We start from the raw sequence: 17,847 nt of genomic DNA, 5'->3' as shown, positions 1-17,847 counted from the left end.
TTATTATTTGTTTATTTAGCAGATGCCTTTATCCAAGGCAACTTACAGAGACTAGGGAGTGTGAACTATGCATCAGCTGCAGAGTCACTTACAACTACGTCTCACTGGAAAGACGGAGCACAAGGAGGTTAAGTGACTTGCTCAGGGTCACACAATGAATCAGTGACTGAGGTGGGATTTGAACCGGGGACCTCCTGGTTACAAGCCCCTTTTCTTTGACCACTGGACCACACAGCCTCCTGCTGTAAGAATTACTGGCAAAATGGGTTAAGAAGAAAGTATCTATCTACCTAACAATATTGGAACAGCATACTGATTGGAAACATCATAAAACATATTTAAAATAGAACACTCATCAATACACAAGCTACAATGCAATATTTCTCTTAAAGGGGTATGACATTTAATATTAGAGTTCTGGTTCATCACTGTGCACCATCATTTAAAAATTAAATTTAAAAGTAGTTTTACCCAGCGGCTGTGTTGTTGTAATCTCATCCTCTGATCGGGGTTATCAGCGTTTGTTCTACGCTTTGATTTCCTCTTGTCTTGACTGAGGAGGCTGAAGGGTGTATTCTTTTGAAAACAAATGTGCAGTACATGCTGCAAAAGTTAAAACAAAGTTGAAACATTATGGATCAAGTTTTTGCTCCAATTCAAAGTTTGCACATGAAAGGAAAGCAACATCTAAAGGTTTACAAGTAGAAATAAACAACCCAGAAAGCCAATGCAGGGATACCTGCCAGGCGATAGGACTCGTCTTTTACACCAGCTTTATGTTCTCTATAATGAAGCACTTGCAGTCTAGAACTATTGCTAAGGGATAATGTTGTATTGTAGTAGAATACAAGGCAACCTAAAAAATAACCAGGCAATTTTCATGTCTGTGCAAAGACTTTAGGGTATAGGCCATAGCAAGTGCATGTGTGCATTGCTTAATTCAAATCCGCTTTGTAAAATGAGTTTTTCAGTATCTGGAAATTTCCATTCTTTTTTTTTTTTTATCATCAGCGAAATTGCAGCAAACCAATACTTTTCTGCCAATTGGAGCCATGAAGGGAAATGTGCTGAGGGTGATTTGGTTAATCATGTGATGGAAATAATATTTATATAAGGCATTTTCATTTCTAAATTACATAGCTGCAGTGTTTAAATGCACTTTCGTGTTTTTTTTTTTTTTTGTTAAAGGGGCAGTAGCACTTTCTGCTGCTGTAGTAAAACTGCCCAGACATTATTCTGTGATAAAACTGTAAGAAGGTCCTGGGTTGGCCGATCAGCATTTAGCGACAGCGACCCTATGGCATGGAATAGTCTGGACAATAGTATCCGGGATATGATCAAGCATCAGATAAATAACCCAAATGTTTCAGCTAAACGAAGAACAATGACTAAGATTTATCCAAGAATTATCAAAGTGTAAAGGTATGATTTGATTGTCTTTCAGAGTGATGTTGTTTTTAGGGATGTGAAAATTACATGCTGTCTGGTTCTGGTCATCTTGCCAGGACACTCTTGTAAAAGAAGCCTCTGTCTCAATGGGCTTTTAAACGCTTTGAACAATCCTCATTCCATTCAAACCATGTGACCATGTGACCTTTCAACTCTGCTGGCCCAGCCTACTCTATCAACACAGAGTAGCTGGAATCAGCCAAGTTTCATTTTCTCATATGATTTGAATGAAACAAGAAAGTCTGTTCAAAGGTAGGTCAAATATATCTAGGGTTACCATATGACTCTGTGTACACTAGGATAGTTTGGGACAGTTCAGGCTTTTCAGCTCACACCCCAGTGCATTCTGGTACATGTAGCACTGTTGTGAAAGGGACCTGAGCCAGGTAAAACGTACCAGAATGCATTGCGATGCGAGCTGAAAAGCCTGAACTGTCCCAAACTGTCCTAGTGTACATGATGTCATAGGGTAACCATAAACATAAAGAAAAATGAAAATACCATAACTCAATATTGGATCAACAGAACCCAGAACCACTCAACAGAATTGCAGACTTCTTAAATAGACAAGGGATAGGTTAAAAAAAACATCTCTCTTTGCAATTGTACTTTAAGAGTTCTCCTAACTACAGTGTATACAGGGTGAAGCCTAGTAAATACTAGTTCTGTCAGATGCACATAAAAATGTATTACAGTGTAACTGTGTTACAAAGGCCTAAATTATACTTATGGACAATTTAAGCATATCATCAATATAATATTAAATATATACACATATTTATGGATTTAATTGAGTTAGGATATATAAACTGATATGAAACAAATCCATTCCAGTGAGGTCCCTTGTAATCTTTAAGCCTTCTATATATATAGTAAATGTACAGTATTCTAAATATGCTCATTGTTGAAAATCATTTACTGATTACAAACCCCCCCAAGCCAGTGATCAGGAAGATAAACTGACCAGGAGATAATAACAAGAAGAATTAAAAAAAAAAAAATTCCAGGCTTTAGAACATTACTTATCATAATCAAATTTCAAAGTACAATATTGAAGAATATTAGTGTATTTCAGGTGAATTAATGTAACAATAATACAATTTTGCAGCAGAAATCAATAAGCCACTGTGCATATCTGACCTGTGAAATAAAGGCAATGTGACAGGTATAAAAATGCTTACATTTCAGTGTATAATGCCACGCCAGTCAGGTCTTTCATATAATAAAAACGATAAATCTGGAGTGAAAAACTAGTTAAAAATAATCCACTTCCTCCTGCTTGGTCATTTTTCATCTGGTGGCGTCTATTGACATTTAACTGTGGGGATATACATTGCCACATATACCATATTATAAGCATATTTGGAAAATGGCAGTGTCTAATTCTTATTTATTTATTTTTTTTTAAAAGGAAATTCACGTTAATGTTACAAAATGATAAACAAATAACTTGCATGTGCTTAATTGACCGTGAATGATATTACTAACAGGTTAATTTCTCATTTCAAAAAGGAGTGAATTAAAAAAAAAAAAGCCCAGGTGTTTGATTTGCTGGTTGTGGTGTTTGGGGTGTGTACATGTTACAGAACCTTTCTGTGCTGCAGTCACGTGTCCTTAAAGTCATTTGCATGTCTGTAAACACGGTGAAAACCATTATTTCAGTAATATAGGCAAGTAGTATAAAAGTGTGTGAAAGCCTTCATTTGCTATTCAAGTCCCATGTTTAGAAAAGCTTTTCAGCTGAATCACGGATCAACCATTATTCGTTCACTAAATGCAAAGAAAATGGCTTTCTAATCTGTGTTTTAGGAGCAGAAGTTTAGCTGTGACAAGCCGTAATGCTGCAGGAATGTCAGAAATAACTGTGTATCAAATTTTACAAAATAACAGCAAACTAGTAGCGATAGCAAGATTATCATAAAAACGTTGATAAAATGTCTGCATCTGCCTCCAGAGCGTACCAAGATAAAATTATACATTAAATAAAGATTGAATAACTTGTCCCAACTTTTCAGTGTGAAATATTTTTGTGAGTTGGAACAGCAACACATGCTCAGGGATCTCAGAAAACACATTGTAATAAATGGCTGGTTTCACCAAGTCTTGTACTTTCTTGGTCATTTTAGCTGGTGAAATTGTCCCCACAGCTTCAGTGCTTTTCTCTCATAAACCAACCAGCTTCATTTTCAAATGACCGACAGTCTCTGATGCCAGTGACTTGAACTAGGAACTGGAATAGTAGCAGACTACCTGAGAGTAAGTTATGCAAACGGACAGCATTTGTTGTTAGTAAAAAGACGATGCCATCCTACATCACATGTACTTTATTGCTAAAAATAAAATGAAAAACATTTTACACTAATTGCATAAAGTATTTATTCTACTGTAGAAATATATATACTGTAACAAATATACCTTATGGGATAGGATAAATATTCCCTAACAAACTGCTCTGCTTTCTTCAATTTGAGAAATCTGCTACACTTGTCCATTCATACACGGTACAGTAACATTTACCATGCTAGAAATAAGGTCAGTGTTTGTTTAGCTACAGTTTACCCAAATGTACTGACATAAAAAACAGATCTTGTCAGTTGTATTTATTGCAATGTCAACATACCGTTTCAAAATCTAATAAATATGAAAAACTCGTGAACAGTACGTGATTAAAAAAATATGTCCAATATGAATGTTTTTGCTTTTCGTACACATACACACACACACACACACACATACTGCAATTTGTGTTGATATTATTAGCAGTTACCAAAGACATGTTAGTATATACAATATGTACTCTATATGTTTATATCAGTTTGTTTTCAATTGAAATATAAGGTGTTCTTCATTTCACATATTGCATTCAGATGTTTTACACAATAGTAAATGTACCCACATATCCACATTTCTCAAGTGATAACAATTATAATGTCATACAGCATTTTGCATTGAAAATATAGAAGGGTGTCAATCCTTCTGGGCAGCCCTTTCCTATGTAAGCAGTAACACGAGAGAAGGCAAATGGCTGAACCCAGATAACCTCACGCCATGGGCCTTTACATACACAGCCATAGTGCAAAATTACACTGGCATTTCAAAGCAAGCTACAGGCAAGCTTGAAAAGCTCACGGTGTTACATCTACAATGCACTTAACAAACAAAGTGTCGTCTTTGCAATACGCATGTTTAGGGGAGTGCAGCCTGGAGAGAGGGAAGAAGAGAGGGCAGCCACTGGCCACATTCATTTCCTTCACTGGCCTCTGAAACGATGTGGAGCTGAGGTCGGGGCGAAAGGCATCGATCACATGCTCTCTGTGATTCTGGTCCATCAGGAAAAAGGTCACCTAAAGAAAAAGGGGAAAACAAAACAATACTACTATTATTATCTCTAAAAATCTCTGAGATTCTGTTATCCTAGTGTAATGAATACTGCAAAACACATGTTCCTTTTATACAGCGGAATCCCTATTATGTTACAAAAGAGTGTGCTGCATATGGCAGAGGCTTATTATTTTCTGTCAAAACCCCTGTATGTTTTGCACCACTGGGATTCTATCCTGGTCATCCTTAACGAGGTTATGTTTCAGCTTATCCGAGGATCATCTTACACGTAAGGCACTAGGAGTAGAAAGAGCAGGATTGTGTTCCATAGAAACCTTGCATTGTTTTTATTGGAAGCATTCCATCAAAGTGCCCTTTGTTAATTCTGGCCTGACTGAGCTCTTTCAAGCTTGCATTTCTTGTTAGAAATGTCTGCATTCCAGACCCACAATGCTTTTTGCACCGACGTACTGTACATTGTATCCTCAGCCAAGGATAGAAAGACAGCATGCAAGACTGCAACAGCATGCAAGACTGCAACAGCATGCAAGACTGCAACAGCATGCAAGACTGCAACAGCATGCAAGACTGCAACAGCACTAGAGTCTTTTCACGATGGTCCTTTTAAAAATACAGTCTGGCAGATTCTATATGATAACAGATGGTCTGGTTTATATTAAGTGAGACTATTAAAAAAAGAAAGCGAGTTTCAGAGACTGAAAGATGCAAAGTTTATAGTCATCTGAATCCCAGAAGCTTTTAAATGATCTTCTTAACAATTAAAAATACTGCTGTGTATTATATGTAACAGTGCGGTACCCAGTATACAAACAAGAGCGGATAACTATTTCTGTTCAATAGCAGGCAGAAAATAGTGTGCAGCAAAGTAATACCTAGCTTCTGCATGTTGGTGGGTGTAACATCCTGTGGGATGCCATTGAATATAAATGATGTTAATATTGTCTTAAGCAATTGTTCTTTGATACTAAAAAAGTGAATCCTTAAATACTGGAAATGTCCAACTTTCACAGAATGGAAACATCTAATGCTATGTACATTACAGCTGGAGAGGCTCTACCAGACAGATAAAGGAAAATTACTTCCTTAAAATGTGGGGCCCATTTTTGAATGGATTATAGAAACAGACATGATATATATTACTGTCAGCTTACTACAGTGACTTTAAAAAAAATGTTGTAACATTTGTTATCATACTATTTCTGTTATGTAATAATTATCACTGAAGATATGGGTATGGGTTGTGGGCTTAGATTTATAAATGTATGAATGTTAACGTTATATATTTGAGAATATGTTTGTATTATAAGATTGCACGAATGTTATTAAAAACATATATACAAATATTTATATATATATATATATATATATATATATATATATATATATATATATATATATTAAAAAAAAAAAAAAAATAGTGTGCACTTTTAAAACCCCAGCACCAATCTTTATAAGGAAATTATACACAGGGAATTTGATATTAAGGAATCAGGGGTCAGTCTTACCTTGTGCTTAAAAGGCCACAGAAGAAGAGCATCATATTCACCCCTCATAACCACAAAGAACAGAGAGATATGTGTTCCTTTGCCTGCTCCATCTCCATTCAAATATAACCTCATGCACACCTTGTAGCCATATTTGCCTGTGTAGAAAGCTGAAAAGACACAATGATACGTTACATTTTAGGCTTCAAAAAAATGAGTCAGTTATCGTAAGGGAAAATGAAAATAACAGGTTAAAAATGCTCTGAAAAATTACAAAGATTTAATGGGTTAATATGAACTATTGTGAACAGAAAAAAAAACATTCCCCCGAGGGACTTAATGTAATCTTTTCAGTATATTGGCACTTCTGATCGAATGGTTGATGGAAAACCAGGCGAGTTACCTGGAGAGTACAAGCTGCTCCCTCTTCCAGCTGCGGCTTCCTGCATTTTTCTGTTCAGTTCGGAGATTTTCCAGATAAATGTCCCGTCGAACGTGGCCTGCTCCAGAGAAGCGATGCGCAGGTAGAGGGAATTGATGGCAATGTCCTTCAGAGCGAGCTGACGCTGCTGCTCCGTCACCTGAAAGCACAGTTACTGAATCATTCCAGAGCTGGGGAGACAACACAATGCATCTACTGCAGCTACAGAAACGAACACACTCTATTCAACTCACATCTCTGGGGTGGTTCTTAATACTTAAAGAGTACAGCAAGTAGCTTGAAATGTCATTTCATTTCCCTTTCAACTTTGTACTCATTCCGAGTGGTTCTGGGTTCTGGTGCTCCCCTACTGACTTCTTACCGTTTTTCTCTAAATCTGCCTTTACCTGGCTTTGAGCTGTTTTTAACTTGTCTAGGGCTGGCACCTAGACAGCCTTCCTCATTTCATTCATATCATGACAATGTTATCTTTCAACTCTGTTATATAGCGCCTTTCACGGCACAGCCATCTCAAAAAAGTAAAAAAAAGCCAGTAAAACAAGACCGAACAGTAAAATAAATAAATAAATAAATAAACAAACAAACAAACAAACAAACAAACAAAAATAAAAGCATAACATATAAACATATAGAAAACTGATGTGAAAAGCATAAAGTGACATTAAGAAGTTTTTGTCACACATCCAATTTTCCAACAATAATGCATCTCATAGTAATATTTCCCTAAGTTGCTGCTTCTTTTTTTCGCTGGCCGCTTGCTGGCAGAGGACAGAAACAACACTGCCAACTCCATCCTAGACTATGCGTTTATTTTCCATTAGTCTATGCTGCTGGCAGCAGCAATCGTACAAGTTAAAAAATAAAAATAAATAAATAAATAAAAAGCACAGGAGACTAAATCGCTGACTCCAGTGCTGCACGATTGAGTTTTAACCCACCTTCTGAAATGACATTTAAGCTTGGCAGTAAGGCTAAAATAAACCTAGGAAGATTATCATTTAGGAGCATCTCTCCTTGCGTTTCTAAAACAGAACTTCAATTCTAAATACACCATAAAGCTAAGGTTATTGGCTACTAAGCTACATTGGTTTAATTGCTCTGCTTGTCCTTTACAAGGGTCAGAGAGGCTCTAGATCAGACTACATCAAATTGGGCAGGAGTATTGTCTACATGTTCTTCATATTTATTTTCTTACATGCGTAAAATCCTGTTATGTGTGTTCTCAATCATTCTTTATTATTGTGTCAGCTTAGACCTTTATTTGCCACGCTTGCTGAGGTAGAGAAGCGTATCACTGCACAGCACAAGGCTAATATGCTCCCACACTTCATTTCAGAAAATCAGCCTTGAGGAAAACAGATATGAAATTAAAGTTTACCTGTTTTAAAAGGTCATGGCACATGCCATGGACATGATCTCTGTAACATTTCTCCAATTAGATAATCTCTTTGGACAACTGCAATCAAAGACTCTTCTCATAGCACGCTCGCCATTTTTGACCCGAAGTAATTTCAGCCATATTTTATACCACTCAATTAACTTCAACTTTTCTCTATCTATTAATGATGACCAATTTAGGACCCCCGGGGCTTTGATTAGAGAGGACACAGTATGTACTAAATTGCATTGTAAAAGTTTTAATGTAAACCAGACTGTCACAGTTACCAGGATTAGTTACCTTAAGCTCCAAGTCTTTAATGGACTCCTGATCGTTTCTATTCTGACACTCAAACGCAGCCAACGTCAGCTGGGTTTTTTCCACCTCTCTGTTGAGAACCGTGACGATATTCTCATACACTTGGATTTTTTGCTCAAGCTCGGCAAGCTTCTTCCTGCATTCTTCCAGCTCCTGCCCTTGCTTCTGGTCTCCGTGGAAAACCGAAGGCTCTGTGTAGCTGTCCACCTCCAGGTCTTCCCCGTTCATCTCCACGGCCCCCTGGATCCGCAGGGAGTGCAGAGTGTCCTCCAGTCGTTTCATTTTAACCTGCATTCCTGAAACCTGGGCCTCATTTACATCCTCACTGCCAAGATCGGAGAGCAAGGACGTTTTTATATTGTCAAACACCTGGAGCAGGAGCCCCATGTGAAGCACAAGCGCGGACTGTTCATGCTCCTTGATTTTCTCTTTACTCCCCTGTAAAAGAAAATTAAAAGACAGGAACGTTATTGCAGTACTGACTGTGGTAAGCAATATGAAACGATTTGTAGCATAAGGGCTGAAAGTGCTATACTTACTGCAGGCATCCAGCAAAATGACTTATTTTTACGTGAATGGATTAACTACTAGTGCACACTTTTTCCCCACACATCCAATGAAACAACCAGCACACACAATGTCTTTGGAATCATTATTAGATTACCTTAAATGTACAACCGGCTTCAGCAAAGCGACACAGGTCCTTGTTCTTCATGTTCGTGAGTTGCCGATTCTAAAGACAATAAGTGTGGTCGTTAATGTACTTTCACAAGGAGGAACTGGAACACTTATGCTGGTTAACCAATGTTTCAGACCTGGATTTCAGTCAAACGGTAAAAAAAAAAAAATCAGGAACAATGGCGTCGATGCTATAGACAGATAACTTTCATCTCAAGGAAAGTTTTTTTTTTTTTTTTTTTTTATTTAGTCTTTGCCAATTATTTTTATTATTTTCTCCCAATTTAGAATGGCCAATTATTTTTTAAGCTCAGCCCACCGCTACCACCCCTGCGCTGACTCGGGAGGACGAAGACGAACACACACTGTCCTCCGAAGCGCGTGACTCAGCCGACCGCTTTTTTTCACACTGCAGACTCACCATGCAGCCACCCAAGAGCTACAGCGTCGGAGGACAACGCAGCTCTCGGGCAGCTTACAGGCAAGCCCGCAGGTGCCCGGCCAGACTACAGGGGTCGCTGGTGCGCGGTGAGCCGAGGACACCCTGGCCGACCTAACCCTCCCTTCCCCCGGGCGACACTCGGCCAATTGTGCGCCGCCCCCTGGGAGCTCCCGTCCTCGATCGGCAAAGGAACAGCCTGGACTGGAACTGGCGACGTCCAGACGATAGAGCGCATCCTGCACTCCACGTGGAGCGCCTTTACTGGATGCGCCACTCAGGAGCCCCCTCAAGGAAGGTTTTTAAAGGCTAGCAACAAAATATACGTTAGGATTTAAAGTTGCTTAAATTGGAACCATTTACTTTTCCTTATTAAGGAAAAACCCTTATTACTAAGACCTTCTGTTAGCTGAAATTCCACAGATGGAATACATCTACTTTGCAAATATTATTCTATTTGTAATGCTCACGAAAGTGGCTACACTGGCAGCACAGGAGACAGAAATCTCCTTTCTGAGCTCCCCCACACTACCCCATCAACTGTACTGACATAAGGCAGCTTTGATCTCAAGCCTCCAGAGGTAAAAGGCTATCACATAATCGCTCTGCACCGCCTTATGCCTCGATTAGCTTGAAGACCATGCATAATAACCAGTTTACCTTTTCTCTTGTCTCTGCTTTGGTTGGCTTTCTTTCCTTAACAGGGCTGCTCTCGCATGTGTGTTTCTGTGGACGAGAAGCGTAACTTCAGTCCCGGTACCAGTGACAGGGCCAAGCGTTTGTTTTAGAATTCCATTCCTGAGCTTGTGCCAATCATGGCTTATAGAAAGGGGAGATTAGGTGAGCACTAGGCAGAGTTTTTGTGGCCATCATTTTGGATCAACTGTCAGCATGTAGAACGGCCACTTATGCACAGACTCAAAATTCAACCAAATAAATATATACAGAACAGTGTGATCCAAAATGGTGCCAAACAAACAAATGTAGAACAATCAGAGTTTAGACTAGTAATTTAGTCATGTATGCTGAGCACCTGAATTCTTTATGAAAAATGGCAACAAGTGTCATAACTGAAAAGTGATAGATCGCCATTATAATACAGAACGTATTAGTATTCAGATGGAGAATCAATAGTGGCTGTTTTTGCTTTTATATATATATATATATATATATATATATATATATATATATATATATATATATATATATATATATATACACACATACTAAATATGTATGTGTGTATATATATATATATATATATATATATATATATATATATATATATATATACATATACATATATATACATATTTAGTATGACAAAAGTTCCCTTAACATTTCTTTGAGAAAGGTGTTAAATTGTTTTCACACAGTTAAATGTGCTAAACATGTCAATTTACTGCAGCAATATTAGGTGGTAAACTCCAAACTGAGGGATTCATTAATCGTTTCCTTATCGTACAAATCTATACATACTGCGTTAGGATTTACACTGGTACATTTTATCTGAAGATCAGCGGCATTGTATTTTCACTTGGATGCCTTATCACTTTTGTCGCGGTTGATTTATGAGCAAGCCAGCTATCTATCGAATTAAATGTCTATTTGAGAATGCTCCAGGGGATACTGGAACACAAAATCAAGGCTGTACCTCAAAATCAGAGACAGGTGACAGACAGCAACGTTACAATATGACACAGAGGAATAGAACGGGCTGATCTACAGTGTGCCGCATATAACGTATACAAAACCAAGCATTTTTACTGCATGATTGTTTTATTACATAACTGTTGCAAAACCGTCAATAACCGGACAAAGGGGTGTTTGAACTGTTTTCAGCACTAAGCGACCTTACAGAAAGAGAACCCTGGGAAACAAATGAATAATCTGAGAGAAAAAGAAAAAGAACATGAGCATGTATACAGTATATATATGGGCGTCCACACAATTTGTTTACAGGTCTGCAGTTTCGAATGGAGTTATCTTTCCTACGGTACAACAGTGGTTTACAATTTCCTAGACCTGCAGAACTCTCAGTTGAAATGTTGTGCCAAAATGTTGGTGGTATTACTGTATTTAAAGTGTTGTTTTTAAATATTCATACCATATTAATGTGAAGCTACACGTTTTTAAAACAAATATATTGTCAATGAAGTGACCACATCCACCTGCCATATGGGGATTTCTTTCCTGCCTTAAAATGGGTTTTGCCAAAATCTGAAGTCAAAACTAAAGTCTTATTTTGACTAAGTTTCATGTCATAAACTATTACTGGGGGCTTCCCTTTAAACACAGATGTCAGAGGAAGCAGTTAGGGACCGCCCCTAACACTACTTCCCAAAAGTATTTTTATCACCATAGTAAAGCCCAAAGAGATGGTAAACCTACAATATGGAAAGCACTGCGCAGACTAAACTATTTATAGACATGAATGCAATAATATCTGTTGAGGTCTCTGGTATATATATATATATATATATATATTATATATCTTGTAGAGACTGGAAATCATTTTCCTTTCATAATACATTTTTATCAACGGGCAACATTTCTGAGTGGCATTCGGTGCTGTTCAAGACTAGTTATTTTAATTCTGAACTGCCAGAAACTGCCTAATAATTACTGTACCTTTTAGGGCAATTAATTCATCCAGATAGCTCAGCAGATTGTTATAGCAGCATCACATTTAATCATCTGTAAACCATTTAAACTTTATAAACATTGGCAAAGGTTGTTAAATAACACTGATGAGCAATTACTATACATGGTAACAACACAGACGGAGGGTTAAATCCTTGATTTGCAAAACCGATTTCTTGAGTGCTGAAAAAATACAGTACAAACCCTTCTTACCTGAAATTCTGCTTGTCGTATTTTTCGAGTGCACTTCTTGCAGACCACCATGTTGTTTGCACATCCCTTTTCAAGGTGGTTTGCCAGCATCTTTCTAATAACCATGTGGCCACAGCCAATGTTGCACGGGATTAGCTCATAATCACATTGACTTTGGTGGTCCTGGGAAATTATATATATATATATAAAAAAAAAAAGATATTGCATATAACTAACAGTGGATTTATAATGCTGGATATTTAATGCTGCTTTATGTAGGCTCCCGATTACAGAAAATCCTATTAAAACCAAAAATACAATCACTGTTATCTTTCAATTCAACAGAGAAGTTGTCTGGACAAGTAAAAGCGTAGGATTATTATTGCCTTTGAACACTGTATGGAATTTGGATATCTTGTTTTTACTAGTAGCTCTCCAACTGTGCAAGTATTGCTGTTTAAATAGTGATTCTAAAATAAACCTACTCTATCAGACCAAACCTACCTCTGCCAAATGATGCAGTAAAATTGTAATGCATATTTTCCAAACAGTATTTAATCTATCTATGAAATCATGAATTAAAGCTTTGCAAATAGAACCATGAAAGCAAGGCATTTGTCTGAACTCCTAATATAGAGTACAGTATAAATCTATACATACATACAAACACAGTACTGGCACAAAGTATGGAAACAAACATCACAGCAAAACTACGGGTGAGGATTGTATTGCCCATTAAATCATCACATTATAATTTTTTACAAAAGCAGCAAGTTAAATAAATCCATTGGTTCCTTAGGAACATGAAGTTTCAGCCTGGGTAAAGTTTGTCCCCATTGTTTCTCAAAGGAAAATAAGAAAGAATATAATATCATAAAACTAGCAGGGGGTTGTTTGTTATTCCTTTCAGAAAGCAGAGGGGAAAACATTGCAGTTGCATCAAAAACATGGCTCATTATCTTAAAAACAGAACAGGCATTAGAGACACAGGCATCTGCATATGAAACGTACCTCATAATGCTTCAGTGTGTTTTTCCAGTTGCAGCCCTGATTAGCACAGTGCACCTTCAACTCAGAGATCTCTTTGTTGATCGCAGCATCACTGTAGAACTAAAAAAGAAAATTAGCTGCACTGAGTACAATAGTAATCACAAAGTTTCATTAGTGTTCATAAAAATCACCATCAAATGTGGGGATGTTGTTTTAAGCCAGTGATTCCACCCACCACTAATATTATAGCTAAAGAAAAACCTGCCCAAAGTTATCAGTCTGTACTTTACCTAAGGTTTCGGGTGACGCAGACAATATGAAAGAGTAACTTGTTTTTTTTGTTTTTTTTTAAATTATACTAAGGGTGTTTTCTACATCTGTGTATATTGTGATGCATTTTCTTTAAAAATCCATGAAGGTAGCACAGCACTATAGAGAAGCCCACTCCTCCATGTTGCTACACATCCATTAAGAGTCTCCCCAACCCCAGTCCCTTTTCCAGTTTCAATTGTGGGACAGGCAAACAGCACAGACTTAAATACTTCCAGAGAGCACTGTGGACCAACATGAAGGGCTACTGGACTCCATGGTGCTGTATTCTGCAGCGAGGTTTCAAAGTTAAGAAACCTTACATAGAAAGAAACTACATGGGGAGTTGTGAAAAGGGTCCTGAAACTGGTTTAAGCTAAATTATCATCTGCACTGCTGGCTGGCGTTATTTAATTCATGCAAACTGACTAGCAACAGGAACTCTTGATTTTCAATAACTTATTTCTAATAATTTAGTGTTCTTACTGGTATTTAACCATACCAAAAAACATACTGATTGCTGTACAGTCTGTATTTCCTAATGAAATAAAAAAAACAACCATGAGACAGACAGACAGCCATGAATCAATGTACAAGGGGACTGCCCCAATAGGACATTCACATCAACTGCGACTTGCTTAAACAGGCAGCTGTTAACCCAGAAATTGTTACTTATACAGTAGGTAAAAAAAAAGAAGAACATCCAGCAACCTTTTATAATACAGGGTCTAACTTGTAACGTATTATCAAATAAATCTTCCCCTGAACTGTGAGCAATTCCATTATTTTGGTATAAGCATGACACACAATCTGCACGTGGCTTAATCACCCATGAGAATAGTTGGCAATCCACAATGACATTTTAGCAGTAGGTGTAAAAAGTACCCCGTATCTTTCTGACCTTTTTCATACACATGCCTCTGTAACACAGGTAGGAAGAACTCCAATGACCTTTTATTACTGATAATAATGGTATGACAAGTGGGATCTCTCTTGCCCCCACATAACGACACAGTGGTACAGTTTGGATAAACAAACTTCATAAAGAGCCATCATTGACAGCGGAATGAATGAATGATCCAACCGAGGTTTAACTCTGAGTGGAATCGACACTTAACTACCTTTTAAAACAACAGGCCATTATAACATGCAAAGACCAAAGCACTTGCCACAAAACAGCTAGAACTAAAGAACACCCCCCTCCCTTGTACCCGATCCTGAACTGTCAGTCATTCAGCCCAGGGCCCCTCTCAAACAGAGGCTGACAATTGTGTGGTAAAGTGTCAGATTATTAACTGGCTTTATGATGTGACCTCATTTCTACCTGCATTGGATTCGAAGCTAGTGAATTAGCTTGCTGCTTCACCTAGCCCTCTCATGATTGCTTTTCTATTGCAGTGCTAACAACAGGTGATACAGTCACACCACCCCCCAGGCACAGGCATTAAATGCTGATACTTGCTATTGCCAGTATTGGGATTCTGTTTGACATTTTCAGCACTGCTTGGCTTTACTGAGCACAGCTACTGTATATAAGCGTACAACATAAGTACTGCACGGAATACACCGGGACTTACATGCTCTGATGTCAAAATGCTCTCCTCACTGACCGTGCTGGGGTCATCTTCTTTACATTTCTTACAGACTGGATTCTTGTTATTTCTATGAAAAAAAAACAAACAACAACAACTTAACTAGTAACATGAGTGTGCAGACATCCAGAACATACTGTCCAAGGTACTGTGGAGCAGAAGAAAGGGCCATATATGATTGGAACAATTAGGATATTTTTGTTTAATTTTATATATATAATTTGAGTTTATTTATAAACAATAATAAATCGAATAAGAAGGTGTACCCACCGCATGAGCCAGTTAAGGCATGCCAGGCAGTACCGATGGCCACACAGCGTCTGGCGCGCTTTATTCAGGACATTATTACAGCTGCTGCACAGGTATTTCACATGAGGCACGTCGTCGCAAATACTCTGTGGAAAACCGGAGGGGTACTCATTTTCATCGGGCGCAGATGAGAGCCCGTTGAACAAGCCGCCTGTGGATTCTTCTGCCATTTCTGAGAGTGATACTAAATGAAATCGACCTGCAGATTAAGGTGAGTGAGTCTGGCTGCCGCTTTGAAACGATGGGTCCCGAGTCTGATATCTTCCCAACCAAACCAGGTTTCTGCAAAGATTACAAAAGAAAGAGAGAATAAAAACACATTTGTAGTCTGACACATTTCCTTTCAATGAATAATAAATCTTCTGCCTACTCATAAAATCCAAATCAGTAACTCATGCGTAAGTTCTGTTCAAACGTAAAAACGCATCATTTTTTCACATTCATTGTAAAATCTTAGAAAACTACCATTGGCATTTCCCATCAATAATATAAGTATAATAATATATAAATCCCACGCCCCCTGGTATTGATTTATAAAAACAGACACTAATTACCGGTATACTAATAACTAAAAGTAATGACACTAATAATAAAACATTTAAAACACACAGACCTACATAACTAGTTACATATTAAACACATGGTAATTCACTAATTAAAGTATATTTTATTAAGGTGACATAACACAGTACCTTACTCTTGGTAAAAAAATATTTATTCTGTACGTGTTCTATCGAGTGCTACTATAATGCACCCTGTCAATTAAATGTCAAAGATCTACGTCATTTTAGCTTATTCTGTGGTCACCTAGTTTTACAAGAAAACGGTGCTGTGGTATTTTTTTTCTTTAAATCGCTAGAAGTAGAGCTATATAGTGTTTATGAAGTTTTGGTGGGGGTTTTTTTTTTTGTTTTGATAATTTCCTGCATTTTTGGTAACCCCCTCACCTAGAACTGCGTTGACATCTCACTCCCAACGACAGACGTGTTAGCGTTAACTCTCTTTACAGCAAGTCTACCCTAAAATAACTAACTAAAGTGTCAGTGTTAAGTACTGCTTGTCTGTTGTGAAACTGAGTAGTCTTCCCTTGATTTAGTGTAAGTAACCTGCTGTACTACTAGGTCTGTCGTGTTGAAAAGGTTAAATAACAATAATGTATTGATGACATAATACACCGTATGTTTACGCATCTATACTTAATGTGTTACACACTTCATGAAAATACAGTACTGTGATAATTACTAATACAGACAGTAACTATATCATTATGCTCCAATATAGCTAGTACCAGGCCTAGTGTAACGAAAACATGTAATTATCAATTACTGTCGAGATGCAGGCAGGCAAGCGCGTTCGTAAAGGATTTACTCGTTTAATCCCTGTAATTATAAACCCGTAGACACAATTTTTATTATTACAAAAGGGGTTTTCATCTTACTTTTCCACTGCATGTTTTGTTTCACCGTGCACTTAGAGGTGTAAACGGAAGCTTGGAAGTCCCCTTTGCTAACTTCCAGAATGAGGTCAATGTTTTTTTTTTTTTTTTTTAAATTCTATCTAAACCCGCCCACTTTCCGGAGATGTCAGTAATGACGCGCGTGCCTTCATCATGGCAGAACATCAGAAACTGTAAAAGAAAGTCAATTGCTAGACATTATCATTTCTTTGTAAGCTTACACAACAGCAGTTTGTAGACAGTGGTTGCAATCCTTTTGGGGGTCTGCATTGCCATACTGATGCTGCGGGATTATGAGTACAGTATAGGGCAGCAGTGTGGAGTAGTGGTTAGGGCTCTGGACTCTTGACCGGAGGGTCGTGGGTTCAATCCCTGGTAGGTGACACTGCTGTTGTACCCCTGAGCAAGGTACTTTACCTAGATTGCTTCAGTAAAAAATAATGTGATATCTTGTAACAATTGTAAGTCGCCCTGGATAAGGGCGTCTGCTAAGAAATAAATAATAATAATAATAATCAAGTATAGAATGAGCATTTATTTGTGTACTGTGCTTGCCAGAGCTGAATGTATTTGCAAACAGTGTAATTTGGCATGGTAAGTATGTAACATATGACCATAATCTGCTCTATAATGCTGCAATAATGCCGTTTACGTTAATTATAATTTATTAGGTATGGAGTGTATTTACATATTGGAGTATAAAACCCTTGATAGGCTGATGTCGGTGGTGTTAGTTTTGATGCCAATAATAATGATCAATTAATTGTTAAATCGTCATGTGTCTTAGCCACAGGGAGAAATGCCTCACATACATTTTATTTCCCCA

The 17,847-nt window shown here is 37.7% G+C and overlaps 1 protein-coding gene across 3 annotated transcripts; it reads right to left on the bottom strand.

Moving 5' to 3' along the window:
- Positions 1-3,758: 3,758 nt before the first annotated feature.
- Positions 3,759-17,121, bottom strand: LOC117422408 (TNF receptor-associated factor 1-like). 3 transcript variants are annotated; one of them, XM_058986887.1, is made up of 11 exons: positions 17,004-17,121; positions 15,527-15,847; positions 15,242-15,326; positions 13,377-13,475; positions 12,387-12,548; positions 10,191-10,256; positions 9,078-9,146; positions 8,396-8,851; positions 6,679-6,856; positions 6,297-6,445; positions 3,759-4,793 (listed from the first exon to the last, which is right to left on the bottom strand). In XM_058986887.1, the coding sequence occupies exons 2-11, from the start codon at positions 15,733-15,735 to the stop codon at positions 4,575-4,577; spliced, it is 1,692 nt and encodes a 563-aa protein (XP_058842870.1). In that variant the 5' UTR covers positions 15,736-15,847; positions 17,004-17,121; the 3' UTR covers positions 3,759-4,574. The 3 variants fall into 3 exon arrangements, with proteins under 3 accessions (XP_058842870.1, XP_058842871.1, XP_058842872.1); XM_058986888.1 differs by lacking the exon at positions 17,004-17,121 and adding an exon at positions 16,513-16,647; XM_058986889.1 differs by lacking the exon at positions 17,004-17,121 and adding an exon at positions 16,258-16,300.
- Positions 17,122-17,847: the final 726 nt, after the last annotated feature.

Source organism: Acipenser ruthenus, chromosome 15 (assembly GCF_902713425.1).
Source record: "Acipenser ruthenus chromosome 15, fAciRut3.2 maternal haplotype, whole genome shotgun sequence".
Lineage (NCBI taxonomy): Eukaryota > Metazoa > Chordata > Actinopteri > Acipenseriformes > Acipenseridae > Acipenser > Acipenser ruthenus.
Note: the sequence above shows the minus strand (reverse complement) of the source record. Positions and strands in the feature narration are given on the sequence as shown.